We start from the raw sequence: 13,432 nt of genomic DNA on the forward strand, positions 1-13,432 counted from the left end.
AATCCAGAACGCAAAGTCTTATCAATGACAATGAAAAAGGTTAAAATACTGGTCGAAATATATAAACAAGAGCTAAAACTCAGTTTTTATGTACAAACATATATTTTGTGTGTTTCAGATCGAAAACATTGTTTCAAGGAATGAATTCCAATGTGTTTGTTCACTTCTTTCACTATCGTCTTGAACCTTGATATTCTTTGCATATTAACTGTCATTTCCTTTTTCTCTCTTTACCTATGTTCCCCTTCAACCTTACCTGTTTGAACTTTAAAGTGGTTGCTCTGCTGTCTCCAAGCTGTTGCTGCTCTTCTGTAATAGTCCTCAGCCCGTGTAGATCTAGAAAAAATGACCGTAAGTGATCCCAGTTCTTTGTACCTTTGATCAGTTGATATTTTCATCCAGATATATAAACCATTCTTGTGTATTGAAAGCTTGTTCTTTTGTTCTTATCTTGCATTAAAACCAATTTTTCTAGCAAGAATGGCAATTGAAAAAGATATTGCCAAGTATTTACTTATTGTCTTTTCAGTGATGTAAACAAAAATGGGATTACTGATTTAAATCATCATTACCTGTTTAGCTTTAGATGGAAACAAATCAGGATTATTTAATCCTCAATTCAAGGGGAGATGTTTTGCTTGTTGGCATCATGCCAGATGAACATGAATTTTGTAATCTGTTATTTATTTGTGCATTGAAACTGTGTCCTTAATCTGGCTGTAACACAATAGCAGAAGCTCATAGTGAGGAGGAAATCATCTGCAGAACAGCAATTAAATGCTACAACATTATTTTTTAATGACCTGCTTCATTCTTTCAGAACATATGTTATTGCTGAATACTGTATAGAATTTTTAACCTAATTTAAGATATCTGTTTGGAGGGGCTTCCACAAGAGGTTCAGTGGAAGCAGGCTCTTGTAGTGTAAATTCTGCATGACATGATGTGCCTCTATATTACACGCTGATTCTAACAGCCAAGTGATGAGGGACCAAGTGAAATAACAATAATTTAAAAAAAATGTCTGCCTGTGTTTCATGAATTCAATCAGCTGAACAAGTTAACTGTTAGAGTTCAGATACCAAACCCAGAGAAAACCGTTTTTTCCTAGCTTCACTTATACTATACTCTTACTGCAGCTAGACACTTCAAGTGGATCAGTCATTGAAACATCACATTTTGGGAGGATTTAAATTTAACATTAAATATAATTACAAAACTAAATACCAAAAGATCCAGAAATCTTCCTGTTAAACATAAAAGACAAAGAATTAGGCCTAAAATTAGACAGGGCTCAAAAAAAAATTATAATGATTGCACTTGCAGGAGCAAAAAAAAAATGCATAATGATAACGTGGAAAACAAAGGCAACCTTAAAAATACAACAATGGTACATAGAAATGAACAAGTTTATTCCATTAGAAAAAAAAATCTACAATCTAAAAGACAAACATACTTTATTTGAACAAATTTGGGAACCAGACATAGAATACATTAGAAACTGCCAATTTCAGACCATCCCTTAAAGTGATAAAAGACAAGTACGAAAATACTTAAATATGGAATTTTGGATGACACGATTTCTTTTTTTTCTTTTATTTTGTGTTCTTTTATTGTTTATTTATTTTTCTTCTTTTTATTTCTTGCTTTACATTATGGGGGGTGGGGAGGGAAATGAAAATATCACTGTGTATATTTTAATGATATTTGTATATATTATTATTGACATAGTTCACGGTGAAGTATTAAATTTTAAAAAATATTTAAAAAAACATCACATAGAAATGCAAGCCGAGAAAGAAAACTCTCCACATCAGTGTTTGCATGACACGGGTTTACCTAACCACACACAAAGCAGTCCATCACCCAAATGTCTCCGTTTGTAAAATTTCACTTTACAAAGTTTCACTAAAACACTGAAAAGTCTGGGTACATGGTTTGGTAATGAAGCCATTTTCACTATGTTAAATACTAGGCTACTCTTTGTACAGAACATTCTACCTAAATTTCTGTGATCCATTTCACCCAGACTTTTTAATGCACCCAATTATGCTTGGCGAAATATTTCCACAAATGCATATTCTTTGTAAACTGAGAAACAACTGTATTCGTATTTGCCAAGCATCCCAAAACTATCTCTGCTATCAGGATGGTACTTGATAAAAGAGTAGTCATAGAGTCATAGCAAGATACCACACAGAAACACACCCTGCACTCCACACCAACCACTGACCACCCATTTACACTCACCCTTTCAACCTTGTCTTTTTTTAAATTCTCCCCACATTCTCAACAATTCCAACCCCCTCCACTCACCCACCCACCAACCACCACCGCAAACCCAGATTCAGCCCATAAATCTACTTATCTTCTTTGGGATAATGGAGAAAACTAGAGCACTCAGAGGAAGTCCTAGCGATAAAGTGGGAATGTGCAAACTCCACAGACAGTGTCCAATGTCAAAATTAAACTTGGGTATCTGATGTTTCAGCAAACATCTCACTGCAGCACTAAAGCCCAAATGTAGTGAAAACAAAGTGAAAAGGTTGTTCTTTTAGACATTTATGGCAGTTCAAATCATGCCTGGTTGAGACCTGTGCATCTAGAGGGATGATGAAATTCCTCATGCGTACATATTTAATTGGAGAAATCATTTTGGTTGCACTTCAATTCTGTTGGGAGAGCATGCTTCTTATAATACAGAACAAGGTATTGAGAGAAATAATAGTCAAGAAATTTGTCTGTAGAAAATGTTAAACTAAACATTCTGCAAAGTTGAAAATCGTGGTTTTTTTTAAAACAATTAAACAGCATGGCTCTGTGTGTCCCTAAGTTGTTAACATTGTGTACGTACTTTTGGGTACTCCTGACCCAAGTGACATCAGCAAAGGGACATTGCCCAATATACATAATCAACAAGATGGTCAACAACTTTTGAGACTCAAGAGATTACAAAAAATGCATATGTTGGAATCTGAAACAAAAATCTGCTGGAGGAACTCAGTGGGGAATTATTAATGCAGGGCCTTGACGCGAAATGTCACACACTATTCCAGTTGCTAAATTCCACCAGTTTGTTATTTTTCCTTCCCAGGAACAATGATCTGAAAATCAGTTGTCACTCACTTGCAAATAAATTGGATTTTGTGAATGACAATTGCTCAGAAACAGCACTGTCTAAAAAGGTCCAGTCACAAGCAGTCAGTATGAATGGCCACATTGCCATTCTGTACATTCCAGGCTAATAGACTTCCTCTGTGCCACTGCCCACACTGAAGGTTGATCTTTCCTTACATTCTGAACCACTTGGCTGGAAGAAAAACTTGGCATTTGTCCAGGCCTGCTGATGTGGACAGATGCCTCAGGGACCCTGCAGGCAGCCACAGTTTCATCCTGTGGGAAGCAATGAGCAACTTATAATTGAAAGCCCTACTGGGGTCACAGGGAGCCATACTCTGAGGTTTCTTGCAGAATACAGGTCACTACAGGCTGCACCTCCTCAAAATGGAGGTATTTGACCTCAAAGCATCAAATACAAATTCACATGTATACACACTTTCACAGTGGAAATCAAGTTCCTTCTTGCTCTCAGCAAGAGAATTCCAGTTGCCGATGAACACCCTCTTCACAGTCTGCTTCTCCCTATTTCATTCAGAAGGTCACTGACGTGCAAGACTTCAGAAAAAAAAAAACACATTTTATTTATTTCCCCTTCAGCCCACAAGTGCAGCAGTCTGGTAGAAGGCTTACTGCTATTGCAGAGATCAAGTGCAGGAACTCAGAATGCATTCATGAGACCATTAAAGGTCGCATTCCCAACTATAAATATTTATCAACAGGAAAGTATTCAGTAATATTGCATTAATGAAAACCCTACCAGAAATCCATTCCAAACATGCTGGCCAACTTCATTCACTCTGAGCCCTTTCAAGAGCTGCAGTGCCCCCTGCAGAATTATTCTGGGGGAACCAGGACCCTCTCCTGATATGACAGTTCTGAGCTTCATAAATACCAAATGATCAATGCTAAGACAGCCATGCTTCTACCAGGAATTTAGTGGAGACCACAGGATGACAGCCGAAAAAAAAAACTGCCTGTTGCTGTCTGCATGAATTCACTCATGATTTGCTGCACACCTACAGGATTTGATCATTATACAATTTAATCTTTTGCTTGCTGAGAAGGAGCAAGACGACTAGAAGAAACAAGATATAGAGCATTGGCAGATGTCCAAGAGGTAGAAGATGAGGGGTGAACCATTGGAACTTCATACCAAGCTTCATTAAGGACAGCTTCTCTCAGAATCAGAAAGTATCCAACAGACCATTCAACATGGATAGAAAAAAAAAGCAGTTAACATTACAGTTGATGGCTTTTCTCATACAATCTGAAATTCAAAGTTCAAAATCATTGTCAGGGTACATACATAACATCACATACAACTCTGAGATTCTTTTTTTTTCTGCAGGCCAGGCAGAATTTCGACTTCTCAGTAAGGCAAAAAAAAACTCCATTCAAGAAAAGATACATAAACAAAAGAGAGAAATTAAAAGAAAGAATCAAGTACAAAAATACTGACTGTGCAATTAAGAAAATAAATATTCAACAATAAATACTGTAGAAAGTAAAAGACCTTAAGTGACTCTCTGAGTTTGAAGTAAAACACAAAAATCTGTAGACACCGTGGGTGGACCCTCTGACTGTGTTTGTTGTTAGGAGTCTGATGGTGGAGGGGAGGTAACTACTCTTGATATGAATCTTGTGACACCTATACCTTTTTCCTGATGGCAGCAGTGAGAGCAGAGCATGTCCTGGGTGCTGTGGATCCATGATGATTGCTGTTGCTCTCCAATAACAGCGTTCCTCATAAAGTGCCCTCCATAAAATTTGGGACACTTTTTTCCTTGCCCCTGTGCTCCACACTTTAAAATTTGTAATCAAACAACATACATGTGATTAAAGTGCACCTTCCATATTTTATTCAAGGTTATTTGTTTACATTTTTGTTTGACCATGTAGAAATTACAGCACTTTTTATACATAGTTCCCTGATAATGTTTGGGGCATTAGCTTCAGATGTGCTTGTGGTTATTTGGGTAGGTTTAATTGCTTCATTGGTTCAGTTAAAAGAGAGCTAGGCTTACTTCTAAACTTCTGATCACCGTTGGAGTTTTTAAATTGCCATTTTTCAACAAGCTCAAACTTAAGATTACCAAAATCAACTGTTTGAAATTATCATTATAAAGAAAGTGTGGACTAATTGTGGGAGTGAACTTCCCTCTAGACCCGGAATTATTTCTTCTGGAGAATTTGGCAGTTATAAAAGTCAATTTCTCAAGAAGAAAATCTAAATTTATTAAAATACCATTGTCAATAACCAGGAAATATATAGCAGTAACATGGAAATCTGATTCCCTATTTTTACATTGATTGTTGGAATGTGGAAGTGTAAAGTTGTGTTCCCATTGAGAAGATTACTTATAGTCTTAGGAATGGATATAGTATGTTCATCAAAATTTGGCAACCTTATTTAGATCACGTAAATGCCCAGAATGTATATTTATTTATTTTGATATCTATCAATTAGTGTACTCCTTATTAGAAATTTAATACTTTTAAAATGATATGACTCTGAGATGTCAAACCTTGCTCCTGTTGCTTTTTCTTTTCTATTTTCTTTCTTTTTATCTCCCTCTATTCCCTGCCATCTGTCCACTTTTCTTTTGAATCTGGGGAGGAGGAGCTGGGAGAAGAGGGACTCTCCTTTTTCGGACCTTGTGAATGTTTTTCTATGATTTTATATTCACTGCATTATTGTTATACTAATTGAGTCCTATATTCTGTATTTTCTTAAAACTTAAACAAAACAATCTAAAAAGAGCATACTGATAAGCTCAGTAATTGTAAAGGACGGGTAGGCCAAGGAAAACCTCCACCACCAATGACAGAAGAATTCTCATCATAATGAAGAAAAATCCCCAAGCACCTGTATGACAGAGCAGAAACACTCTTCAGGAGGCAGGTGTGGATGTGTCAATGACTACTGTCAGCAAAAGACTACATGAACAGAAATATTGAGGCTACACTGCAAGATGCAAACCACAAGTTAGCCACACAAACAGGATGACCAGATGACAGTTTATCAAAAAATATTTAAAACAGCCTGCAGAATTCTGAAAAAAGGTCTTATGGACAGATGAGAACAAGATTAACTGGTATCAAAGGGATGGTGAGAGCAAAGTCTGGAGGTGTAAACAGACTGCCCAAGATCCAAAGCATACCATTTCATCTGTGAAACATGGAGTGATGATGTCACTGTGGATGACAGTAGAAAAATGAATTCTGTGTATAGAAACATCTGCTATTATATGACCAAATGCCTCCAAACGCATTGAACAGCGCTTCATCCTACAGCAAGACAATAATCCCAAGCATATTGTTAAAGTGACAAAGGAGATTTTCAAAGCTAAAAACAGCCAATCTAAATCCAACTGAGCATGCCTTCCATATGCTGAAGAGAAAACGTTAAGGCACAGCTCCCGAAACCAGCAAGAGCTCAAGATAGCTGCAATGGGGTCCTGGCAGAGCATCACCAGAGAAGATACTCAGCACCTGGTGAATCACATGACCACTTTAATATACATACCCTCCCTTGCTTTGACCCAAATATAATGGCACCATGAAATGAGGGGACAATGTACAAAAGTGCTGTAAATTTCTACATGGTTAAACCAAAATGTACAGAAATACCTTTTAATAAATTCTGGAATGTCCACTTTAATCACACACGAATTGTTTGATTACAAAGTTAAAAGTGTGGAGCACGGGAAAATAAAAGTCTAAACATTCTGGTGGGCACTGTATATTTTCTTGATAGTGAAGTACAGGCCTTTGTGTCCACTACCTTTTGTAGGACTTTCCCCTCAGAGTTATTGGTCCCCTATACCAGGCCATGATGTAGCCAGTCAATAAGCTTTCCACTGCACATCTGAAGAAGTTTGCCAACATTTTTAATGTTATACCAAACCTCCACAAACTGCTGAGAAAGTAGATATGTTGATGTGCTCTCTTCATGTGTTGAGTCCAGGAAAGATCCTCAGAAATAGTTACTGTGAGGAATTTAAATTTGCTCACCCTGTCCATCTCTGATCTCCTAATGATCACTGGATTGCACACCTCTGGTTTTCCCTTCCTGAAGTCAACAATCTGCTCCTTAGTTGTGGTGACACTGAGTGCAAGTTTGTTGTTACTACACCATTCAGCCAGGTTTTCAATCTCCTTTCCGTGTGCTGACTCATTTCCCCCACCCCCCACCCCCACCCCCACCTTCTTCAACCCACTACTGGAGTATCATCAGAAGATTTGGAGATGGTGCTGTTGTGGTTCTGAGCCACACAATTATAAGTGTAAAGTGAGTGTGGAGATGTTCTTACCAATCCTCACTGGCTGTGATCTGAACACCATCTAGTTATATAGTGGGGCGTTGAGGCCCAGATATTGGTTTGTTGATCAGTTTTGAGGGGCTGATGGTATTGAATGCCAAACTGTAGTTGATAAAGAACATCCTGATATATGCGTCTTTGCTGTCCAGGTATTCCAGGGCTTCATGAGAGGGCACCTGCCATGGACCTTTTGCTGTAGTGGACAAAATGGAATGGACCCACATCATCACTCAGCCAGGATCTGATATACTTCAACACCAGCCTCTCAAAACCATACCACTGTGGATATGAGTGCCACCGATCAATAGTCATTTAGGCAGGTTACCACCCTCTACTTGGGCACAGTGTGATTGAGGCCTGTTTGAAATTGGTGGGTACCATGCTCTGCCAAGTGAGATGTTGAAGATAGCCATTAACAAGTTGGTCAGCACAGATTTTCAGTACTTGGCTGGAAAGTTGTTGAGTTAATTATTTAGCCCTCAAAGCTGTTTTGTTTGGATTCGGTGGTGAGAAGAGCACATGTTCCTCTAAAGGTTTTCGTAAGCCCGTGCGCACTTTCCAAAATCACACCCACGCAATTCTCAGGTCAGTTAAACAACTGAACTATCATTCCATTATCCAGCAATGTGATGTTATTGGTCTCTGCTAACCCGTTCCAACTGCATGACTTTCAGAAGTGATTTAATTTAAAATGGATTCTAACTTTAACAATAAACAGGAGGTTAATCTCTCGTCCAGGCAATACAAAAGGTGTTTTCTTCGAACCAATGAAGTAAACATTGTTTAATAGCCATGTGCACCCTATGCTACTGCTCATTGTCTACATTGTGTTCAGATTCCAACCATCTTAAATTAATCTCAGAGTCCAATATTTTCATGGCAAGCACCCCCTCCTATTTATAAAACTTACGGGTGTTCATCACATGGATGACTGAAATCATGATATTGATGGATAGTTGGGGGACCAGGGGCCAAATCAGTGAGGTCAGAATCCTCCCTAATGACCTGCTCTTCATTCAGTCAAATACAGAGGCAGCAGCTGACAAATAGTTATTGCCTCACATTTTTTTAAAACTTTATTTATTCGTTCAAAAAAACAAATAATATATGACATATACAGCAATTGAACATGAACGTTTTTTTTTAATATATAGAAAAACAGAACCCCCCCCCCCCCTTCAGCCAACTCTTTTAAGGAGAGCCATAAAAGAAAAAATATTAAAAAAAGAGTTAAATATACATATTAAAATCTAGTCAATATAAATTGAAATGTAAATATTCCGAGTATAAAAGCCACTTATTAATAAAAAAAATTATAATTATCATGCGAAACATATGTAATTTTTTCCATTATTAAACAATATTTCATTTCATTATGCCATCTATTGATATCAGTTAAAATTTGTATCTTTCCACGTGCTAGCAATACATTTATTCGCTACGGATAAAGCTAAATATACAAAAGCAAGCTGGAACTTATCTAATCCCAAACATTTCAGAGGTTGCAAACTACCCAATAAAAATACTGTTGGATCTAAAACTATTTTAATCTTATAGAGATATTCTAAAAATGATTGCATTTTCTTTCAAAAAGATTGTATATGTCTTCTTTCTTTTCTTTCTTTGGCTTGGCTTCGCGGACGAAGATTTATGGAGGGGGTAAAAAGTCCACGTCAGCTGCAGGCTCGTTTGTGGCTGACAAGTCCGATGCGGGACAGGCAGACACGATTGCAGCGGTTGCAAGGGAAAATTGGTTGGTTGGGGTTGGGTGTTGGGTTTTTCCTCCTTTGCCTTTTGTCAGTGAGGTGGGCTCTGCGGTCTTCTTCAAAGGAGGCTGCTGCCCGCCAAACTGTGAGGCGCCAAGATGCACGGTTTGAGGCGTTATCAGCCCACTGGCGGTGGTCAATGTGGCAGGCACCAAGAGGTTTCTTTAGGCAGTCCTTGTACCTTTTCTTTGGTGCACCTCTGTCACGGTGGCCAGTGGAGAGCTCGCCATATAATACGATCTTGGGAAGGCGATGGTCCTCCATTCTAGAGACGTGACCCATCCAGCGCAGCTGGATCTTCAGCAGCGTGGACTCGATGCTGTCGACCTCTGCCATCTCGAGTACCTCGACGTTAGGGGTGTGAGCGCTCCAATGGATGTTGAGGATGGAGCGGAGACAACGCTGGTGGAAGCGTTCTAGGAGCCGTAGGTGGTGCCGGTAGAGGACCCATGATTCGGAGCCGAACAGGAGTGTGGGTATGACAACGGCTCTGTATACGCTTATCTTTGTGAGGTTTTTCAGTTGGTTGTTTTTCCAGACTCTTTTGTGTAGTCTTCCAAAGGCGCTATTTGCCTTGGCGAGTCTGTTGTCTATCTCATTGTCGATCCTTGCATCTGATGAAATGGTGTAGCCGAGATAGGTAAACTGGTTGACCGTTTTGAGTTTTGTGTGCCCGATGGAGATGTGGGGGGGCTGGTAGTCATGGTGGGGAGCTGGCTGATGGAGGACCTCAGTTTTCTTCAGGCTGACTTCCAGGCCAAACATTTTGGCAGTTTCCGCAAAGCAGGACGTCAAGCGCTGAAGAGCTGGCTCTGAATGGGCAACTAAAGCGGCATCATCTGCAAAGAGTAGTTCACGGACAAGTTTCTCTTGTGTCTTGGTGTGAGCTTGCAGGCGCCTCAGATCAATCTGATTGTATATGTATACATGACCAAACAGCATGAAAAAAAGTTCCAACCGTATCACCACATCTAAAACACAAATCTGATTCATGAAAACCATTTTTTTTAAATTTTCAGGTGTCAAATATAATTGATGTAAAAAATTGTAATTAATCATTGCATAACATGCATTTATCAATCTAGTTACACTGTCATAACAGATATCTAACCAATCCTCTTCAGAAAAAGTAAAACCAATATCCGCTTCCCATTTAATTTTAGATCTATCCCAACCCTTTTTATCCATACCATCCTCTAATATTTGATACATAAATGAAATATAACCCTTCTCTGGTACCTTCATAAGTCTCAAATTTAATCATTTTAGGTAAAATCAGTTATTGCCTCACTTGATCAAACCATCTGGTTTTCTCTGAAATTACAACCAACTTTGAACAATGCAATTCAATTGGCATATTAATCCGTGCAATCACAGAATTCAGAGATTGACAACCACACTTGTGTCCCGGTGTTCCCTGGAGGCCTATGCAAAAAGTTACTGCAACTCTGTAATGGCATGCTTCAAAGATCTGTCTACTTCTACCCTTCTGGGATTTTTCAAACAGAACTGTCTTTTCACTGATAGATATTTCTCCAACCAAAAGACATGATACATGGGAAGATACTCTAGATGTTTGAATTCTGTCAGACCAATCATCAACTTTTTACCTACCAACTCTAAGCATAGGGCTACCTTTTAGAACTACTATGAATCATTATGCGCCACTGTAGAATTTCTGAGGAAACATTTTCTCTGAAGTAAATCACCATTGTAACTCTTTGAACGCAGGAGTCTACTATTTTAACCAACATTCAGACACAATGCAAAAAGGAGGCCTAAGATTGCAGACTGCTGATAGCCTCAAAGGTCAGGCTTCAAAAGGGAGTCTGCGTTACCTTATATGGCTTCATAACATGGTATTCAAAATTAGCCATGCACAAGCAGAAAGTTTTGAAAGATTGCTTGAAAGTTATCACAGGACTGGACAAGAAGCTTATAGTACAAGAAATTGTGTGATTTTTGTAATAACAGCACAAATACTCCCAAGATATTTGGCTGTCTTGGCATAATTTGTTTAGGACAAAGAACTGGCAGATGAAAAATACTGGTAAATCTCATTAAATGGGCCTTGCTCAGCACAAGTTACACAAATGGAGGTACAATAACTTTAATGGAACAAAGTATATAATATTTGGAAAGGAACTTTACTGAAAGATCAAATGAAAATCTGCACACTAGTGCCAGTAATTTTCCATGTAGGCTTGGAACTCTACCACTAGACCACAATAATTTCCCTGTGGTTAGTACCTAGCACGGGAAGGAGAGCTCTGTTCTTGGCCCTGTTATGCAGGTGTCCATGCCCTTGATAAGGCAGGTTTCACACTCCTCCATACTGACATGCCAGCAATCAAGGGAATCACTGGCAAATCAGGCTTGAGTGCAGCCACAACACCAAGTCAGAGGACACAGGGGAAATCCCAACTTTGAAAGAGAGGTCCTCATTCCAGCAGTGAACTGTAACAGTCAACATCAGCACTTGATTTTCCTCCCAAATAGTGCAACTTTCATTGAAACTTGGGAACTCCAGGGTCTGATCTTTACAGCAAGGCTGCTGCCCTGTAGAGCAACAATTTGCTGTCCTGAGAGTCAGTCTGTTGCTGCTTCCAGCTCTGGATGATTGGAACTGTGTGCCTCAGCTTTTCCCTAATCACCACAATTCCTCAACATGCTAGTTCAGAAAAGTGAATATCTTACAAAATGGGAAGCAAGATTTCCTGCCACTGTACCAGCCAAGTGAGCGTGGACCCCTCCGCAATCCTATTTATCTCAGCGAGTTGCTCAGATTGGTCATACGCTTACCCATTGGTCACTCCTAAGTGTATCCTTGTGGAGTTTAAGTCAGTACCATCCTCAACTATGCTCAATCTCCAAGGAGATGATTAAATGAAATATTAGGTGCTGGAATCTTGAGTAAATAACGAGAAGCTCGAGGCACTCGGCAGATCAGGCAGATTCCATGAAGAAAATGGACAGTCGATGAATATTTAAGGTTGGGAACCTTTCTCAATACTAAGATGGGAAAGAAGCAGTGAGAAGGAAAAGGTTTATATGTCACTGGATAAAAAAGTTGGTGTGGTGGAGAGACAGATATGGGTAGAGAATGTAGAAGTTGGGAGGAGGGGGCTTGAGAGAAAAGTGAGTGCTGCAGGAAGAAAGTGGAACTGGATGGGCTGGTGGAACATCGAACTTTCCAATTTCAGGTAACCCCGGTTCCACTTCCATCTGTCCTTTACCTACGACTGCACTCCCTTTTCTCTCAAATCCATCCCCCTCCACACACCCACCCCACACCCTGTCGTCTCCTCTTCTATCTATCTTTCTGCCATCCATATCTTCTTTTGTCCAATACCTTATTAAATAACACAACAGCATAGTACCAGCCCCTGATGTTGTGCCGACCCATGTATTCCTTAAAAAAAGTATTAAACCCTCCATACCTTGTGACCCTCCATTTTTCTTCCATCCATGTGCCTGTCAAGGAGTATCTTAAATTCCCCCAATGTTTCCTCCTCCACCACCATCCCTGACAAGGCCTTCCAGGCACCCACAACTCTCTACATTAAAAACATCCCTGATGTCTCCCCTAAACTTCTTTCCCTTCACTTATGACCTCTGATGTTTACTATTCCTGCCATGGGAAACAGGCACTGGCTGTCCACCCTATCTTTGTCTCTTATAATCTTGTCAACCTCTAGTAAGTCTCCTCTCATCCTTCTACGCGCCAAAGAAAAAAAGTCCCAGCTCTGCTAACCTTGCCTTACAAGACTTGTTTTCCAATCCAGGTAACATCCATCTTGGTCCCTCCCCAATTTTTCCACCCCACCCTCTATTTTATGTTTGATATCTCTCCTCCTTCCTTAGTCCTGTAAAAGGGACCAAACAGGACAGACTCTTTCTCTCCATGCATGCTGCCTGACCAGAGAATCTCCAGATTCTCACCGCTTGCTCCCAGGAGTTGAAACAACTGCTTCCTGCTTGCAAGTACCAGATGGCTCCAGTCATGCTGTAACTCCAGCAGGACTCATCTGACCAGTTCACAGGGCCATCCCACTGCATGAGCACCCAAACAACTTGATCAAGTATGTTGGACAAACTCCCATGGTGATCATCAACAGACTATATTTTAAATAGAAAACGGAACTAAATAATGTTCAGCGCTTGATACTTTAATATGGCTTCTCCAGAAAGTGGTTCTCATTTGACTGGTCAGATCCTCAGTTC

At 39.6% G+C, this 13,432-nt stretch overlaps 1 protein-coding gene across 2 annotated transcripts in view; it reads left to right on the forward strand.

The window, feature by feature from the left end:
- htr4 (5-hydroxytryptamine receptor 4) overlaps positions 1-13,432 on the forward strand; it is a 131,391-nt gene that overhangs the window by 69,854 nt on the left and 48,105 nt on the right. Inside the window, exon 6 of one of the 2 annotated variants that reach the window (XM_069897787.1) lies at positions 274-351. The exons of the other annotated variant lie outside the window; for it this stretch is intronic. Coding sequence (XP_069753888.1) covers positions 274-334 — 61 coding nt within the window. The 3' untranslated portion in view covers positions 335-351. The remainder of the gene's footprint in view (positions 1-273; positions 352-13,432) is intronic. 2 annotated transcript variants of the gene reach the window in all.

The sequence above is a fragment of the Narcine bancroftii genome, chromosome 9, assembly GCF_036971445.1.
Source record: "Narcine bancroftii isolate sNarBan1 chromosome 9, sNarBan1.hap1, whole genome shotgun sequence".
NCBI classification, from domain to species: Eukaryota; Metazoa; Chordata; class Chondrichthyes; order Torpediniformes; family Narcinidae; genus Narcine; species Narcine bancroftii.